At 45.3% G+C, this 20364-nt stretch overlaps 1 protein-coding gene across 3 annotated transcripts in view; it reads right to left on the bottom strand.

The window, feature by feature from the left end:
* Nucleotides 1–246: 246 nt before the first annotated feature.
* The window catches only part of atp2b2 (ATPase plasma membrane Ca2+ transporting 2), a gene marked incomplete at its 5' end in the record, with an annotated part of 59172 nt that continues 39054 nt past the window's right edge, over nucleotides 247–20364 (bottom strand). Inside the window, 13 exons of one of the 3 annotated variants that reach the window (XM_079747390.1) lie at nucleotides 462–578; nucleotides 2538–2587; nucleotides 3644–3739; nucleotides 4653–4835; nucleotides 5195–5302; nucleotides 5843–6054; nucleotides 6307–6520; nucleotides 6971–7162; nucleotides 7638–7744; nucleotides 8122–8209; nucleotides 8312–8491; nucleotides 14443–14677; nucleotides 15022–15263. In XM_079747390.1, coding sequence (XP_079603516.1) covers nucleotides 2546–2587; nucleotides 3644–3739; nucleotides 4653–4835; nucleotides 5195–5302; nucleotides 5843–6054; nucleotides 6307–6520; nucleotides 6971–7162; nucleotides 7638–7744; nucleotides 8122–8209; nucleotides 8312–8491; nucleotides 14443–14677; nucleotides 15022–15263 — 1899 coding nt within the window. In that variant the 3' untranslated portion in view covers nucleotides 462–578; nucleotides 2538–2545. Of the gene's footprint in view, nucleotides 579–2537; nucleotides 2588–3643; nucleotides 3740–4652; nucleotides 4836–5194; nucleotides 5303–5842; nucleotides 6055–6306; nucleotides 6521–6970; nucleotides 7163–7637; nucleotides 7745–8121; nucleotides 8210–8311; nucleotides 8492–14442; nucleotides 14678–15021; nucleotides 15264–20364 lie in introns of all 3 variants that reach the window. The other 2 variants (XM_079747391.1, XM_079747389.1) reach the window with 2 other exon arrangements.

The raw sequence follows: 20364 nt of genomic DNA, 5'->3' as shown, positions 1-20364 counted from the left end.
AGGGGTGGAGGGGAGGAGGGGTGGAGGGTGGAGGGGTGGAGGGGTGGAGGGGAGGAGGGGTGGAGGGGAGGAGGGGTGGAGGGAGGGAGGGGTGGAGGGGAGGAGGGGTGGAGGGTGGAGGGGTGGAGGGAGGGGAGGAGGGGTGGAGGGGAGGAGGGGTGGAGGGAGGGAGGGGTGGAGGGGAGGAGGGGTGGAGGGGAGGAGGGGAGGAGGGGTGGAGGGGTGGAGGGAGGGGTGGAGGCGGGGCTAGGGGGAGAGGCTGGCCGTTAGAGGCTGGTCTCCAGGCTGTGCAGTGGACTGGCCGGGCTGGAGGACGATGCTGATTGGCTCTCACTGACGGCGAGGTTTACGACGCCGTCGATGGCGTTGTTGTTCTTGTTGGGTGACGGCGGCGTGCTGCCGTACTTGTGGTGGTCCTGGGCGGACCCCAGGTCGGCGGTGTCGATGAGGGGCATGTGGGGCGTGGCGTCGTCTATCCTAAACTCGGGGTGCGTCATATAGTTGTGGATGGACGTGCGAGAGTCGGGCTTCTCCAGGCCTTCGTAGAGGGAGCTGCGGAACGCGTTCACCACACGGATCTGAGGCCGGCCGAGAGAGAGAGAGAGAGAGAGAGAGAGAGAGAGAGGGTGGGGGGGGAGAAGTGGAGAGAAATGTTGAGATGCAACACAAATATTTGAAGGACCCCTGGACTTTTGGAAGAGAGAGGAAAAAGAGTGAGAGGAAGGGAGAGAGAGGGAGAGAATTGAGGGGAGTAAGACAGAGAGATCGATGGAGGATGAAAGAGAGAGAGAGAGAGACACACACACACACACAGAGTGACAGAGAGAGGGCTTTAGGGTCCTTGGAGGAGAGGTGGTGGACAGATCAATGGAGTTGGGTGGCGGGAGGGGAGAGAAGCAGCAAGGAGAGAAGGCACCTGGAGTTCTGCTTCCAGAGATCACTACAGTTCACCACTCACTTCATTAGCGTGCATCGAGGAATAAAAACAAAACTGTGAGAGTCACATTCAGGAAAATAAACACACGGTAAAGAAATAAGGAGTCAAACACATTTCTTTCCAGGAAAAAAAATACAGAAAAAAAAAGCAACATAAATGCCTGTTGTAAGTATACGCTTTCAGTCCAATGTGCGGTATACCTAGAAACAAGCCATGTTAATAAATAAAATGCCAATACAAAAGGAGATTAACACATGCAAGGTCAGGTAAGGTCAGTAAACACAGGAAGGAGGTCAGATCCTAGAGATCCAGCCAGCTGGTGCAGGTGCTCACAGCATAGGCACCAGAGCAGGGGTTCCCAAACACACACACACACACACACACACACACACATACATACTCAAGTATGTGCACAAACACACACAAACACACACACACATACACACACACACATACTCAAGTATGTGCACAAACACACACAAACACACACACACACACACGTACACGCACACGCAAATAATATAATAAAAAGAGGGAGCACAGCTTGAGCCAAGAGGGCATGTGGTGATAGTCACAGGTAAAAGTTGTGTTGTGGCTATTTGGAGTGTAACGCTGGATACACAGATATGGCAGCACATCAGACGAACGAACACGACACAACCCACAGACGATATGCATTACACAGCAGGTGAGACACGGTCTACACATAATGCACACTTAGTGTTTAGACGGGAGTTCACACATGGGGGGGTCACATGCAACAAGATCACAGCATGGTGTGTGGGGGATGTGGATGAGCAGCAGAGAACACACAGACGAGACCTCGTGTGTGGCGGGAGGGGATGGTAGTAATACAAAAAAGTTGTTGCATTGTCAGAGGTCTGACAATGGCAGAGAGCTCTGTACTTCATGCATATCCAAAATAAACACTCAAGTATAGGTCACGAAAGCCAGACCAGCCTCTTTCACATTGAGAAAATAGGAATTATCAGTGTGCCTTGCTTTCAAAGTAGAGACATTTGTTAAATGCTACGTCTGCACTTTCAATGCATTGACCCAGACATAGCACAAGCCTGACTCTTCCTTCCCAATTCAGAATAACCAACCAAATTATTAGCCTAGCTACAGCTGATTTATTAAACAATTATTCAGTTTCTTATTTCATATTTTCATTTCATTCACATTTTATTATTAAATAAAATAAAATACATTTTTCTAAAGATCTGCATATAGTGGTGGACTCTTTTGTTAACATTGGTTGGCATTGATTAAAAGTACCACTGAATATAACATCCAGAAACCCATCCATATTCTTCCACTTCAAATTAAAACATCATATTCAACATTCATCTCAAACTCAAATGTTCTTGCCCACCTAGCTACCGAAAAGCCTACAGAAAGTGGACCTACATCCAGGGACAATAACTAACGCTGTGACGTACACTTGAATGTTTACTTATTTTGTTTAGTGAGCCGGTTGGAATTAGTTGACACTAGTTGACACTAGGGAGGTGGGGTGGAGTGAGTGGGGTTTGGGTGGGTGGGTGTCTGGGAGGGTGGGTGGTTGGGAGGGGTTGTTGGAGGGAGACAAACTCACAACCTGAAATGTCACGCCGTGGGTATCACCCTTAGTCCTGCGCTCCTAGCACTCTGGGGAGACAAACACACATCGACCAATGAGAGGAGAGTACATCCGAGCATGGCTGATGAATTTGTTTTTTTGAAATACAGTGTGGACCGCAGAAAAAAGACAAACAGGAAGAACATGAGAAAGCATAAAGCACAGACAAAAGAGGAAGACATGAGCCTTCAGGAATGCCAAACCCTTAAAATACAACTATTTACCCTACCATTTGTGGACACACATCACACGGTTTAAAAGACTAAATAAAACAAACTCGATTTTTGATTATTTTTATTTGTGTTTATTATTATCTATATTATCTGTATATTGCTTAATAATAACTTAATAATGCTTCTTTCTAAATCATTATTTAATGTGCTAATATAGTTTGTTTGGCAAATGGCTCCAACTGACACAAGTTCAGCCAATGTCAAGGAGACCACAGATGGTTCTTGGCCTGACCTTTGATTGCATCATCCTATTTATTTTTAGTCTAACCTTAACTTTAACCTTTTTTTTTTGGTATTTAACCTGTATAAAGACTCCCAACTCTATTTCTGTACTCTTAAACCATAATGAGAGCCTCTGCTGGCTTCCTATCCAATCTTCTGCTAAACCTTATGAACCCATGGCTTACAAAACATCTGCACGCCTTTATTACTGTTTTCCATTTGTACAATCGACTCAATGGAGCAGACCTTTGGACCTAAAGAGCCTCTCCTATAGTGACATGATCTACACATGATCAGGTAGGGGCTAGGCAGCTTGCCCGGTGGACACTGGGGACACTGGCGACCCTAGCCCCTGCTTCCCTCTACCTCCCTACCCTGAGCAGACTCACACCAGCACTACCAGCGCTACTAGGGATGGCACCCCGTGAAGAGAACAGAGGGCAGAGAAGCAGACAGACAGGCTGACTCACGGCCAGTAGTGGGAGAAGGAGCAGCAGCAGCAGCAGCAGCAGCAGCAGCAGCAGCAGCAGCAACAGCGGTAGTAGTAGTAGTAGTAGTAGTGGTAGTGTTTGTAGGAGAGGAAAGGGCATTGGACAAGGACACGTGACTAGGACTAGAAACATGGGTTACATCCTGGGTCTGGCTGGTGGTGGACGACTGGCGCCTCAGGGCGCTGGCCTGAGCCTGATAGGAGCAGCCGCTCTTGAAGGTGTTCACCACATCGATCTGTGTGAGACGGGGGTTGGGGATGGAGGGTGGGGGAGCAGGGGAGAAGAACAAGACACATGGCGGCTCAACGAGATAGCAGTTCATAGAGGGAAGGAGGGGGTCCGGGGGGGGGGGGCGGACCGAGCGAGTGGGATGCGGACTGCTGTTTATTTATTTTATTTATTTTTTTATTTGTGCAACATTGTGCACGTTTTAAAAAGTGTGTGTGAGGGGGGGAAGAGGGCTGGTAAACTGAGATGAGGCGCTGGCAGGGTATCACAGTGGTATCGGTTCACAAAGGCTTGAGAGCCCCACAGGAGTGTGAGTCCAATTCAGCACCAAGGGATGGGAGGGTCAGCAGGGGGCTGTCGGTGTGTTAACCGTGTGCTCCTAAGCTCGCTGAGCCCTGCGTCTCCTCTCTTCTTCTTTGGTCTTCTTGGTGACGACCTAGGTTCCCTCGAGGTCAAACAATTCCAACACTGTTACTCTCTGGTGCACACACAGTTCAGACAAGAAGGACAACAACCGGACCACAAAACATCTCAACAAACACAGTGCTTTACAAGGACGTGCTATTTAACGAATGCAAGCAGAGACGGACAAAAAAAAACAACAACCTTGGATTTCCAGAGGATGTGATGCGTTTACTACATTGCTTTATAAGAGCTTGAAGCTGTACATTACCTGACTCAAACGTCTCCCTGTTAGGCGTGGTTACGTTAAAAAGACAGTGCTTCACATGCAACGCCTTAATCAAAGGAACAGCAGAATTTGTTCTTCAACAGAATTGGACGGAGTCCAACAATAAGAGCATTTTGCATGGCACAATGTTTGATGGCCACAACTGGAGACTCTTGTGAATCCTGCCTCTCTGACTGGCAGGCAGCTGAAGCTTAGGCCTGCCTACTGCGCGGGCTCCCGGTGTTCTCACCTGTGTCTGAATGCGATTGAGCCCTCTGAACCAGAGGATCTGCCCTCTCCTCAGCTCCCTCTCCGCGTGGTCGATCTCCTCGTTGTCGTCATTGACGTCGTCCTCCGGCAGCTCGTCCTTCTGGCTCAGCTGCCCCGCCCTCCGGAGGAACCGCAGCCCGCTGTTGGGTATGGTGGATATCACCTGATGGGGCCGGAGGGGAGAGAGAGAGGGTCAATACCGGAAAAGCCCGGCTGATACATGTTTGATACAGTTTATGATGCCAAAATAATAGGAGGGTCAAGGGGTGAGAGAGAGAGAGATGGAGAGAGAGAGAGAGAGAGAGCGAGAGAGAGAGCGAGAGAGAGAGCGAGAGAGAGAGAGAGAGAGAGAGAGAGAGCAACAAGGGTGAGAGAGAGAGAGAGGAAAAACTGGGATACTGAAAATAAAGTAAAGCTAAAGTTGGCTACATAGACAGAGACAGACAGACGGACATACAAACAGAGAGAAAAACAGACAGACCAGATGAGACGGACGGACAGACGGATCAAGCTATTGATTACCTGTCCCCAGAGCAGCTCTCCCATGCCCAGGAACACGCACCACATCCACTTCTCAATGTCCAGGGCCACACAGCTGAAGGGCTTACCTCCCAGCTGCACGATGACAACCTGTAGACACCAAGCACACGCATGGTCGGCCTGGGGTCAATCTGGATCAGCCACTGCGTTCTGTTCTGCTCTGACTAGTTCATTAAAGGTGACATTTTATACCCCTGATGTGAGTGTGATTAGCCATTACAAGCCGTTTTGAAAATCGGCCTCTTCTGACATCCCAAGTGTTCGTGTCCACCTAGATGTGTGCTGAATAGATCAGTCTACCAGCCTACCCTGTGGACTGCAAACATTGCTCATCTATCGGTCATACTTCTGGGTCGACACGCCCACTTGTGATGTCAGAAGAGGCATATTTTCAAAACTGCTAATAACGGCTAATCACACTCGCACCTGGTAGTATAATATGTCACCTTCAAATAAATGATTGGCCACACCAATGGACCTGAACAACATGAACCTCAACTGATATGTTAGACAAAACAAAAGTAAGCACACCAAAATCTGGATGCTGCATTACCACACATACAGAATTGCAGTATTTACAGAACTGCAATCGTATGGGGACTCAAATATTGATTGACTTCTCGTGCGTACCTGTAGCACGATGGTGCCGAACACGATGGTACAGAAGATGGGGTTTCTGAAGATGCCCTCGAACACGTTGCGCTCTCCGTGGATCTTGCGGGCGTTGATCTCGTTGAAGATCTGCATCATGACGAAGGCGTTGAAGATGATGGTGTAGTGCTCGGACGGCGGCGAGTGGAGGGGGGCGCCGCGCCCGCTGTCGATGTCGAAGATCTTCTCGCCTGTCGGTGCGGGGACAAATATATTAGGTGGATCCCTTTGACCCCCCCCAAGTTTACCCCCAATCTACCAATATATTCCTATTCTATTTTTACTATTTCTATGAGTGTGTCTTGAGTTCATATCTTCATATCTTGAATGCTAAAAACTTTAACATAAGATTGGAGCTCCTGCAGAGTTTTGTTCTAAGTAGCTTAGCTTTTGCTATCCCAAGCGGTTATAAAAACGGAATGAATAATGGTCGCCTCTCATACCGGCGAACAACAGGGTGAAGATGATGATGAGCTGGTAGACGGCGTGGCCCAGGATGTTCTTGGTCATGGTGCTGGAGATGAGGGGCTTGTTGCGTCCGTAGGGCCTCCTCTTCAGCAGGCTCTCCGTGGGCGGCTCGGTGGCCAGGGCCAGCGAGGCGAAGGTGTCCATGATGAGGTTCACCCACAGCATCTGCACCGCCTTCAGCGGGGAGTCCTGGGGACCCAAGCAACATGCCAGACTGTGAACACTTATGGACGATCCGGCGTCCGGGACGTCACGCATTGGTTAATACACAACAGTTTTCATGGTGCAAATTTGCCTTCTGAGGAACGTTGTCGTTGTTTGTGTTTTTTTTGGCGATCAGCAAGGGAAATTATCCATATTTGGTAGGGGGGACTTAAATGCAGAATAAAGACCAGTAATTACCTGGAAGGCCTTAAAGGTCATCAAAATGATCTCTCCTGGCTTCACTTATCAACCAAAACATTTTCGTAAAAAACACTTCACCTGAAGGCGTCCGCCACGATGGTAAACATCAGCAACATAGTACTATGGTCTTTGTGGTCAGACATTTTGTAAAGTCCTCGTATGCCGATTGATGCACTCGAGCACACACACAACAAACAGGGAAACAAACACACAAACAAACAAACACACACGTACCTGTGTAACGCAGGCGCCAGTGAATGCCACAATGACAGCGACTACGTTGACTGTGAGCTGGAACTGCAGGAACTTGGAGATGCTGTCGTAGACATTCCTTCCCCACATCACCGCCTTCACGATGCTGGAGAAGTTGTCGTCGGTCAGGATGATGTCCGACGCCTCCTTGGCCACGTCCGTCCCTGCGATACCCTGGACCACAACGCACACATGTCAGGGTTTGTTGCTATTTTTCCCCGATTCGGTTGCAAAAACGCACAAAAACATACACACACGCATGCATACAGACACACATACCCCAGACACAAACAAACACATACACACACACACACACACACACACACACACACACACACACACACACACACACACACACACCCTCTCACACATAAACACACATACACACATTCACACATACACACACAAAAGCCTTCACACTAACAAACACCCACGGGATGCATTGGAGCAGCGCCCAGAGGCAAGAGCCATACCTTGTAAATAATGAAATGCTGTCTAACAATACTCTGATCCAGAAACCATAGTCCAGGGAAATGATAGCAGCAGGAGCCTCTAGGGGGAGCTCCTGGTCTGTCTCTGTGACAGAAACTACACTCACATGCACAATACAGGTTGCATAAGAAGGAGAGACAGACAGAGGCCTTCCTACCATGGCGAAGCCGACATCAGCCTTCTTCAGGGCAGGCCCGTCATTCGTCCCGTCTCCTGTCACCGCCACCACCTGTCTCTGCGCCACCATGGTGCTGTCAATGATGCCTGCCACCGAGGAGCAGCCACACACACACACACACACACACACACACACAAACGCGCACGCATACATGCACGCACATAGAGACGCACACAGGCAGGCACACACATCAACACACACACACAAACACAGATAAACACAGTCACACAGACATATACACACACACACACACACACACACACACACACACACATACACACACACAAACACAGACACACATGGACACACAATTCATTAGCATAAGCATCAACTGCCTACATAATATTTCCTCATTTTGTGTGTGTGGGTATGGCCGCGTGTGTGTTTGTATGTAGTGTACTTGTGCATGTGTACCTTTATTCTCTGTTGAAAAATGAACCTCAAGTACGAGGAGCACGTTTACCTTTGACCAGAGTGTGTTTGTCCGTCGGGGAAGACCTGGCCAGGACCCTGAGTTTAGGCCAAACCTTATCCATACGCTCCTGCTCCACCTGAGAACACACACACACACACACACACACACACACACAGCTTAACATATCTCCATGCTTCAGCAGATATGGCTTTCCATACCATCTCACGGGTTCCCCCACCTCTCCCTTCTCGTTGCGGATGCGCCGGTTGAACTCCTTGCCGTCGATGCACAGGAAGTCCTCCCCCGGGTGGATGATCCCACACTTGATGGCGATGGCCCTGGCCGTGTTGATGTTGTCCCCGGTCACCATGCGCACTGTGATGCCCGCGTGCTGGCACTTCATGATGGCGTCGGGCACCTGGGGTCGAGACAATACAGAGCAAAGACTTAAACAGAGCCTCTGCAACATTTGTGTGGTGCCTTGTTTTTTAATTCAAACTTTTATTGAAAAAATCATCGAGCAGAGTTATGCAAAAATGAACTATTTAGATTTCTACGTGCTTTGATTCCCGATGGCCCGATACTTCCATCACCCTGTGCTGTTTATTTGTTTTCAGTACTGCAGTATCGGCCCCATTTGAGTTCCACCTGGTATGATTAGACGACATCTGACATTAGCTTTTCGTCTCTTTGAAAGACTGTTCTTTCTGGTCTTTTTTTGTTGACCTGGTAAATGAGTTTGATCTTGTTCCTGGCAATAATGTTCTCAGGTCAAATCAGGACGGCAGGGGCTTGATCTTCATAGTATATGTTCCCTGCTCCACATTGGACAGGCACCTTGCCTTATTATGTGCAACATCATGTTTTACTCATTCATGCAACAAAATGAAGCAATCAACACAAAAAAGTAATTTAATATAGTATTTTTGACATGATATATTTGAAATTGAAAATGACACATAACAAAAAAATACTGATTAATAAAAACTCTAAAGCAGCATTAACTTTCATCGCAACCGTTTTTCTAGCCATCCCGAGGATGGATATGAATGGTTAAAAAGCAGACTATCTGGTCCTTAGAATGTAATTATGCAATGGAAAGACGTGGCATGATGCTGTGGGGGCAGAAGCATTGATTCAGGAGTTCTGTCGAAGGCCAATGTAGGCGGTGAATGCTCTTCCCACACACACACGCACACAGACAAACATACAAAGACACACACAATCACACATGCACACAGAAACACACGCACACACACACACACGTACACACACGAGTAAACCAATGGCCCATGCAATGCATACACACTCATTATAATGAAAGCGAAAGCAAGCCCCTCACATATTGTGTGTGCCTAACGGGGTGTGTAACATAGTGAAATCCATACAGTCAGTCGGCTCAATGGATATTGGATCTTTAATGAGCAATGAAGGTAAACAAACCGAAACAGATAGGCCGTAACTCCCCCATCATCTGTTTACCATTCTTCTTCAATAATTCAGCAGGGAGAGTTATTAGTAATGTGTGTGTTTGTTTTACTCACTGTTGTTTTTACTCACCATGCAACACTTTGATATCTATCTTCTGTAACTGTCGCCTTAGGCTTTCTCTTTTTTTTGTATCAAATCTTTCCATGTTTGAAATTGATGTCATTATCGGTAAAGATGAAGGTGTTGAACACCATATGAAAAGTACCTGAATCTCAGGGGATTTATTCAGCTGATTGTAACCACAAAATTGTTATAAATTATTCCCTAAATGTTTAAACAGTAATGCAATAGAATAAGGGCATTTCCAATATTAAAAGCTTCGCTAGTTCGAGATTTTGATGAAAGTAAATGTTGTGCGACCACATAGATAGGCCTATTTCCTTTTAGCACCTAGTGAAGTGGGTGTCTCATTAAATCATACTTTATAATGTTTCTCTCTGCGGCAGTTTACAGTTTAATACACTACATCTTTTTTACCACAATTTCATTGTTTTCATTTCCCTGGCCAACTTCACTCTCTCCCATCGCCTCTTGTCTATTCCTCAGACATATAATACACCTTGTTCGCTGCCTGCTATGCAGAGGGCGGCTATCAGAGGCAGTGGTTTTGGCTGAGGCTGAACAGGAAAGGAGAGACACATAGCAGCAGCCATGACTTCCTCGCAACCCACTAGACTGGGTGCTCGCGCCAACGGGTGGCAGGCTGCAGGGACAGAAGTGATGGCCAAGCCACAAGTGATAGAGAGAGGGAGAGAGAGAGAGAGAGAGAGAGAGAGAGAGAGAGAGAGAGGGAGAGACTCCAGACATCCTGCCTGTGTTGCCTATGAGAGGAAGTGCTCCTCTGTGAACTTGCAGCGGTCATTATTCAGAGGCTGAATAGAAGGAGCGCTGTGGACAGAGCCAGATAATTAGCATATCCATCCACTCTGCACTCTCACTGACCTCCCTAGTTTAGGTTTCCCTGTATACCAGGCCTGTGTACCGGCCAATCCGTGTTAGGAGGCTACCTGTCTATCTGTGTGCTGAGGCTACCTGCCTATCTGTGTGTGGGGGCTACCTGTCTATCTGTGTGTGGGGGCTACCTGTCTATCTGTGTGTGGGGGCTACCTGTCTATCTGTGTGTGAAGGCTACCTGTCTAGCTGTTTGTGGAGACTGCTTGTCTATCTGTGTGTGGACTCTACCTGTCTATCTGTGTGTGGACTCTACCTGTCTATCTGTGTGTGGAGGCTAACTTTCTATCTGATTGTGGAGATAACCTGTCGATCTGTGTTTTGAGGCTACCTGTCTATCTGTGTATTGAGACAACTTGTCAATCTGTGTGTAGAGGTGACCTGTCTATCTATTTGTTAAGATTACCTGTGGACCTGCATGTGTGTGTGTGTTTCTGTGTGTTTGCAAGCGGAGAGAGAGTGAGGAGCCTCATTAAAAATACAGGAAGGCCATCTACAGGTGAAAGGTAGGGGAAGAGCAGGTTAACAAGAAAGAAAAACCAGGGGCTCTGGTTCCTCCTCTTCCGATCTGGTTTCACATTCTCTTTTCGCTGTACCCCCAGCGCTACTTTCTACCTCTCAGACCGTTTTATTGATGCGCTAAACGTTTCCCCGTGTGATCCTTTGTTTTGGTCTAACATCACCGCAAGGACCAATTCTTGTGCATTAAGATTGTTAATATTTAATCTCTAATCTTTATTTCCCTTCCTTTATGCTTTGGACCTCATCCCTTCTCCTTATTCTCCTCTGGAGTGTCTTTGTCCCATTCCTGTATCGTTAGGTGGTTGCTAAAGGGACATCTAGTTCTGGAGGATGAAATTAGTGGCTAATAAACAGACATGTTTACCAGCCAGAGTGACCTTCCAGACGGAGGAAAAGTTGTCCCACTGTAGCTCATTTCCATTACTAGCAAGTGGAGGAATGAAGGGATGGGTTACTGAGAACAGATGTTAAGTGATTACGGTAGCACACGCAAAAAAGGCAAAATTAATCCGCCTTTACTTGTGGATCATTGAGACTTGATTTTATCAAATATTTTGACATTTCTAGAGAAGAACGTCACACTCGGTTATTATCTGAAATGAGAGAGTGCGTCATATGCGAGTGATGAAAACACTGCGGTCTGCGACATCAACTCAGTTTTCCATGTAAACATCACAGAGAATTTTCGTCATTAGTCCTATATGGAACAACAGAGAGCCCATGACATCACCGCTGCAACTTAACGAACCTGCTGGCAGAAACAGAGCTGATGTTGCCCTTTAAGCAGCAGTTCTCTCAATCAATATTTTATTAATGCACAACACTTTATTTATTTATTTGTACCAAAAATAAACATAACAAATATAAATGTGTAAACCAAAAATTTGGACTGAAAATTATCAGTACACTATCAGGTTGCAGACACAAAATATTTAAATATTCTATTGCTTATCAATGTGAGACTAGGGGATGGTTTATATCAAGCATGCTCAGGAACGTCAATGTATTTCAGCTGGTATTATTTGGTTTTTCTCGTCTTTCTTTGACCTTCTTCTCTTACACATGCAAGTTTCCAGTTTGTATGCAAGTCGTGCAATCGAGAGAAATCGGAAAGAAAGAGACTGAAGACGCCAGAAAGAAAAGAGGAGGGGGGGTGGGGGTGGGGGGAGAGAGGAAACAGGGGAGACCGGGAAGAAAAGGGGGGGACCGGTATGACAGGGGGAGGACAGGAACGGGGAGACTGGAAACGGAAGAAGGGAAGAAGTTGAATAATGCAGTAGTTAGTGAGAGGGCCGGCTTCATGTGAAGTGTGAGCAGAGCTGTCATGAAAAGTCGACTTCTCTCATGACTTACCCCCCCATTCCCCCCTCCCCCCAGTGCCCCGCCCACACTCCATCCGACCCCCAGCCTGCCCCTTTCCCGGACCCCCGCCTGCCGCCGGCAGAGCCGAGGTGTATTTTCTGGTAGATGTTATCGTGTGGCAAGGCGTGTAAGACGCCCACACTCTGTGTTTAGGGCTCCTATTTAGTGTCATTTGGAGTTGTGTTTGTGGAAATAAACCTGTCCTCCGATGCTGTCAAGAACCCACAGAGTGCTCCACTGGTGTATCGATCCTGTGCTTTGGATGTTTTTGTCTTGGCTCGTTATATAACTATATTTTTATTTGTTTGTGTTTGTTGTGCACAATGACACATTTTTTTTGCGCCTGAAGGAAATATATCGTGTGGTTGAAGATGTCATTGATTGTTATTGTGAGCCTTCAACCTATCTCTATATAGGCAAAAAAAAATAGGCATTGAAAATAAATAAATTGTTTTAAAATGTTTGATAATTAGTGAAACTATACTGTCAATTGCACTGCCCACCACCTCCATTATAACATACTAATGGATTACTAACATAATTTAACACATTCATATATATCATATATATCAATAAAAATGCATTTATTTTCAAATTAATTCAATATGCAATCAACCAAATTCATTATTATTAGTATTGGAAAAAACAAGATATATTTCAGTTATTATGCCTATGTGTACTTATGTGTTGCTGATTTGCAATATATCTTATATATACCATATACAGTATATGGTAATCCAAGTGGTTTATTTAAAATGTTCTTACCTCTGGTAAACAATTTAATGTGACTTGTATATGTTTCTACAGCTGGTATGCAATGGAATTTGATTTAATTTATCATACAAATATTTTCTTTGTCGCTTTGCTTGTCAAGAGCGTCAAAAGAATACATATTTTTTGAGTTATTTCATCTATTGGCTGGAGTCTCCTGAACGATGTAAGGCTGCGCCGGCATGTGAAAATAGCCCTTAACCCGCCAAGGCCAAAGGGCCAAGGCTAACATGTACCTCTTATGAGTGGTCTCATCAGGCTTACATGTTCCTACCTCTTATCGGCTAACATGTTCCTACCTCTTATGGGAGGTCTCATCAGGCTAACATGTTCCTACCTCTTATGTGCGGTCTCATCAGGCTAACATGTTCCTACCTCTTATGGGCGGTCTCATCAGGCTAACATGTTCCTACCTCTTATGTGCGGTCTCATCAGGCTAACATGTTCCTACCTCTTATGAGTGGTCTCATCAGGCTAACATGTTACTATCTCTTATGAGCGGTCTCATCAGGCTTACATGTTCGTACCTCTTATCGGCTGACATGTTCCTACCTCTTATGGTCGGTCTCATCAGGCTAACATGTTCCTACCTCTTATCGGCTAACATGTTCCTACCTCTTATGAGCGGTCTCATCAGGCTAACATGTTCCTACCTCTTATGGGCGGTCTCATCAGGCTAACATGTTCCTACCTCTTATGTGCGGTCTCATCAGGCTAACATGTTCCTACCTCTTATGAGTGGTCTCATCAGGCTAACATGTTACTATCTCTTATGAGCGGTCTCATCAGGCTTACATGTTCGTACCTCTTATCGGCTGACATGTTCCTACCTCTTATGGTCGGTCTCATCAGGCTAACATGTTCCTACCTCTTATCGGCTAACATGTTCCTACCTCTTATGAGCGGTCTCATCAGGCTAACATGTTACTATCTCTTATGAGCGGTCTCATCAGGCTAACATGTTACTATCTCTTATGAGCGGTCTAACCAGGCTAACATGTTACTACCTCTTATGGGCGGTCTCATCAGGCTAACATGTTCCTACCTCTTATGGGCGGTCTCATCAGGCTAACATGTTCCTACCTCTTATGGGCGGTCTCACCAGGCTAACATGGCCTACCTCTTATGGGCGGTCTCATCAGGCTAACATGTTCCTACCTCTTATGGGCGGTCTCATCAGGCTAACATGTTCCTACCTCTTATGGGCGGTCTCATCAGGCTAACATGTTCCTACCTCTTATGGGCGGTCTCATCAGGCTAACATGTTCCTACCTCTGGCCGGACGGGATCCTCTATCCCCACCACGCTGACGGCGATGAGGTCATTGAGGATGAGGTCCTCCTCGTCCCACAGGGGCTCCGGCGTGGCGGGGAAGTCCCGGTACGCCACGCAGATGGTCCTCAGGCCCTCACACGCCATGGGCTCGATCACCTTCTTCACCATCTCGTCGCGGTCCCGCGGCCGGAAGACACGCGGCTCGCCCACCTCGTTCAGGATGCGGTTACACCTGGCGCAGGGCGGCGCACGCACTCAGATCAACGCGACTTTCACACAAAGTATCACTCTCACCTGGTTTAGATATGGTTCCATATCTGATTTATTAGTTACGTTGATTACTATGTATTCTGTTGATCAAAATACATAGAGATTATTTCATATCTCCATGTTAAATGTTAGGTAATGAAGATACTTCCCTTTTTATTTTTCTACATGGAATCGTCTGAGTTATACTGGGGGGACTTTAGGTATGGTGTTAGGTTAGGGTTTGGGTAAGGGTTTCTAATAATGAGAGTAACAATAACAATGGTACATATAACTCAATGTATCTGCGGACCAACAGTGACCACTCACTTCTTGAGCATGATCTCCGACGCCCCCTTGCTGTACATGCGGTAGCTGCCGTCGGGCTGCTTCACCACGGTGCTCATGGACTTCCTGGCCGAGTTAAAGGTGTAAACCTTGTACAGCAGCTCCTCTGGCATCTGCTTCCTGATTGGCTGGTAGTCCCGCTTCAGGTCCAGGACCAATCCAAGCAGGCCACACTCTGTCTTGTTGCCCACCTGCTTTGGAAGACCCCCCTCTATGTCTGGAGGCTGTGGGAGGAGGGGGAGGGGGAGGGAGAGAGATGAGAGGGATTAGGGACAGTGTAGGAGAGGACAGAGGCGGGCAAAGAGAGAGAGAGAAAACTGATTCTCGTTTTTTGTTGAGTATGGCTTGTTTCGCTTTTTCTTACTCTTATTTCCTGGTTAGTTATTCAACTGTAGGTTTTTCAGTTAAAAGGTCATTTAATGTACAATTGCATTCAAGGCCAAATACCATGCTTGAACTGTGCTATTCTATTGCCAGTGTTTGGTGTTCTGCAGTAGGACAGAAATAGCAGCCAGAGATAATTAAGCAGCTAGCAGGTGAAGGGGTGACAGTGTGTGGGAAGTCGGAGGATGAAATGGATTGAAGACATTTCACTGTTCTTTTTGTATTGTCAAGGAAATCCACTTAAGTATTTTTTGACATTTCATTAGAGGAAAAACATGTAGCCACCTTCTAATGTTTCATTAGTATGAAATATGTGTTGCTTCACGATGTATATTCTTAAAAAGAAAAAAAATTGCCAGATTTCAGAAGGGAAACAATCCTGTTTGTAGTTGAATTCATTATGTTGAGGTTGCTGTAGCCTGTTCATTATGCATGCTATGACTTCGTATATAATGCAGTATTTTTGTTTCTGTGTGCCTCATGTTATGCATCAAACTTGGTGCCAGAGAAGTTGTTTTTTTTGTATATTTTCACAATACTGCGTGTGTGGAGAAAAAAACACACACACACACACAAGTCTGAAGTCCAGATTTTCTTCATATGTATTTGGGAGAAATGCTGACGTACTCGTATGATGTGTGTTATTGAGTTTGCTGTGTGGGTATTGTGCGATGTTTGTATATGCTATGCCACATATGCAAGTGTGAATGTGCACCAGTCTGCATGTGGCCAGATAGTGGTAAATCACCCAGCGTTGCCATGGTGATACTTTGCTGGGATGGCAAAGAGAGTGAGATTTTCTTTGTTGTTTGGTCTTCCTCTCTCTGTCTCTCTCTCCATCTCTCACTCTCTCTCCATCTCTCACCCTCTCTCGCTATCTATCTCTCTCTCCTTCCTTCTCTTTCTCTGTATCTCTCTCTGTCTCTTCCCTTAGCTCTCTGTCTCTCCCCTTCTCTCTTTATTAATACATATGTTGTCATAGTCATCATTTTGTGTTTTATTAATAATTTATCTTTCGTTGCCTTTATCCCCCTCTCCAATCAATAAGCTATTCTCCATTTATATTCCACACACCTATTCGCTGACTCTCATACGAACGTTTGACATTTCAGTAAAATAAGAGGCTATTAGCAACCATCAAGAAAACCCTTCTTGGTTCCTTGAGAATCTAACAATCTCCTATCCTCAAGCCTCTGTTTCATTATAACCACATAATAGTGGATTGTGTAAAGATAATTATGAGTAATAACTTTAGCTTGTTATTATTATTATGAATAATGAGAACTACATAACTGAAAGGATGTAATGGGAAGAATTGTGTAATTACCATCTTTAAGCCATTGAGCTGATCTATATCCACATTGACTAACCCTCAAGAAGAATATCCCCCAAATAGATGCCTTACAGCATTCATATTTTTACATTTTGTACGTTCTTCAGTGAACAAGCCTTGTTATACATGATATGCAGCGATGTGGCAGCAACCCACAGACAGACAGCATAGCACGCAAACTGGCAGTGTCACACACACACACACACACACACACACACACACACACACACACACACACACATACAACACACACACACACACACACATAGGCTTTGGCATGAAAAGACAACAGCTCTGCCTGACATTTAACAAGAAAAACTTGTAAATTAGCATTTTCATCTAAATATATCGCTTATGACAATCTGAAGGTTAAATGAATGTGGGGTAAAATAAGAACTATTAAATTCCTAAAAGCGTGCGGATTGGCCCAAAATGGAAGGGCGAGAAACTTAAGAATGATGATTTTCTATAATTATAATTAGATTAAATAAAATGAATAATTCAAAATGAATGATTTAATAATATTCACAATTTACCCACAAATATGCAACCATTCAGTTATATTTATGAATTTACACATTTCCTGCCACAAATGACATATGTCTCACTTTGGTTGCACATAGAATCCAAGCAAGACAAAGCACAATTTATGATTGAAACACTGGTCCATGTATCCAAGAAATTAGACACAATTGGCCTTCAGCTGTGCATCACAGATACAGATTTACCAAAGCATAAATATTAAAATGATCTTGTTTTAGTGAATCCAATTCATCCCCATTCTTTACTAAATGATAATTACAGTAATTAAAAAGAAAATCTGCTGTTAATTAAGTAGGCAATGAGGCTGACAATATAGTCAGCATGGTTTGTTATTTGGCACTGAAAAGTCTTTAAGCAATAGATAAACTGATCAAAATGATAGAAACACAAAGATTTGAGAGGCACACCAATTGTAGTTATGAAGAACTAGAATGGATTTTCCCCAAAGTCAACCCCCACCCACCCCAATTTAGAAAATGTAATTACAATAATAATGAAGAAAATATTCATAAAACCTTATTATTTATATTCTGCGTTTTCGTATCCTCCTTATTAATCCCTAGGATTCAATTCTTTAAGGGGAGTAGTAGACTGGTTGTCAGAATAAGGGTTTAAAAAACTGGATTTATAACACAGAACCAGGCAATCATTCTACAAGGTAGAATCATAAATAGAAAATATTAGACAATTTACGACTGAGATGCTAGACTAAATGAAGACATCTCCTTAGCTGTGCAATCACATTTAATTCATAATCAGAAATATGCCAATAAAAGACACAATAATTACCAAGGCATGAAAGGAATGTGTAATGAAGGGAATTAAGACTCCCAAAGAACAAGCGAGAGTAGATACAAAGATTAAATGAAGACTGAACACAAACGAAGGCTTTTTAAACTGCCAGAGTGCCCATGAGGTCAGCTTTGAAGTGGTTTCCTACGAGCTAGCATGAGGCCCAGGCTGTGAAGCGAGGCCCAGTTGGCTTGGCGCGGGCCGGCCATACAGAGAGTGGTTGTGCCGCTGGTGGCCAGGTGTCCTCTCCTTGGTGCTTGGGTGCTCCTACCGGGGAGGGCATATGCCAAAGGCAGGGCTGGCAAGCCCACTTCCTCCTGCCCCTGCGTCTCTCCTTAATCCATCCCTTCCTGGAATCTCTATTCACTTCATTATACCCCCATACCCTCCTCGTCCAACTCACTCTCTCCAGGGTCTATACTATAGGCTGCTTCTCTTTCTCCTTATCTTGGTCTTTCCCCCGTGTGCTCTTTTCCTTCCTAAAGTCCCTGGACCTCATTTACCATATTCTAATATCTGCACAGTTCATCCCTTTTTTGTCACTTTTGCTCCCTTCCATTTCCCTTGCTCTCAGACTCTTTTCTTCCAATTTCTTATTTCTCATTTCCTCCTGATCCCTTGCCCAGTGTCCCTCCACCCCCCCTCCTCCTCCTTCTCTTCCTCCCCCCCACCTCCTCCTCCTCCTCCTCCAACTCCTCCACCCTTCTCTATCCATCTCTGCATGGGGGTTGAGGGGTGTGCTCCACATGGCTAGTGCCTGGAGGCTGGCTGCAGGACAATAATATGGTGAGGAGACTTGTCACGCAGGCATGCTTCCTCTCACTTCTTCATCTTTCTTGTTTTCTGTTTTCCCTCTTTCAGCTTGTATTCTCGCTATTTTCTAGGGCCCTTTTCTTCCTTGAATCCCTCTACTGGCCCCTTCCCCTTCATTTATTCTCTCTTGTATTTTCTCTCTCTCTCTCTCTCTTTCATCTTTTCCTCCCCTTTGTCCGTTAATCCCTGATCCTGTTTGTCTTATATTTCACAGACTTCACTATGTCCTTCTCATAGTTGCCTGAACAAGTCCATCAAAGAGATGCATGCATCAATGGATCCAAGGACGTAATTTAAGTTATTTAGCCTCCATAAGCTGTTTGTGCTACTGCCAAAAGGGAAGCTGCTCTCATGGCTGCACATATTTCCTTTATATTCCAAGGCCTACATTATTACAAACACATACGTGTAGACACACAAATTAACTCACAGACACACAAATACGCACATAGAGTATACACACAAACGAACACACACATACACAAACACACATGCACACACACAAAAAACACGTACGCACTGGTGCGCAAACAAACACACACACACACAATAATGTACACACGGGCGCGCAAGCACACGCACACATTCAAGACATGGCCAATAGAACGCTTATGATCAGCACCATTAAGTGGAGTGTAAGAGGAATGCAGCACCAAACACATTACGATGCTGCCTCACTCTGTCTCTCTGCCATCTCAGCGTCTCTATGAAGTCTGTCAGCAGGTGCAGGTAGAGGCAGGGGGCAATGGGGTCGACGTTTGAACTGGAGAAAAATGGATGCATATGGGGATGCAATGTCCGAGTGTGTTGTGTAGGTTCTGTTGTGTTACGTCATATTTGTGTTATGTTTCACTATATTATGTAATATAATAATATCTTTGCTATAGATGTCTCTCTCTCCCGCCTTGGCTATTTGTCCCTCCCTTTATTTCCCTCCTTTAGCATGGACAGTGAATGGTTGAACTCTTTGTTATTCTGGAGATGTCCAAGATGCTATGCGTTTGGTGCGGGACTAAGTGCAAATAAGCACATAAGAACCAGATGACAGAAAGCACAAAGAGCCAAAGCAATTATGTAAAAGCCTGACTCACAGACTCTAGTCTACCTCAACAGCATAATAAATATAAACCAGTTAGTGTGCGAGCACGGATTAAATCAATCCTTTCTTCATGTCACGCTTTTTTTGTTTTGCGTCCTAAAAGCGATTGTCCTTTTTGGTGAAACTTTGACATATTTGTGTATGCGTGATCGTTCTGTGTCCGTGTGTATGCGAGTATTTCAGTGTGTGTGTGTGTGTGTTTATCCTGTACTATGATGCAGTGTGTGTCTGCTGACAGAAGAAGCCATAACTGCACCGATGCGCAATGGCGATGCAGAGAAATTGGCTGCAGGGAAACTAAGCGGTGGGCATCAAAGCCTAACTGGCTGCTCCAGCTCTCCCACCGCCCGTGGCAACCCAC

Source organism: Pollachius pollachius (assembly GCF_949987615.1).
Source record: "Pollachius pollachius genome assembly, chromosome: 12".
Lineage (NCBI taxonomy): Eukaryota > Metazoa > Chordata > Actinopteri > Gadiformes > Gadidae > Pollachius > Pollachius pollachius.
The sequence above is the reverse complement of the archived record's forward strand: the minus strand, read 5'-3'. Positions and strand labels throughout refer to the sequence as shown.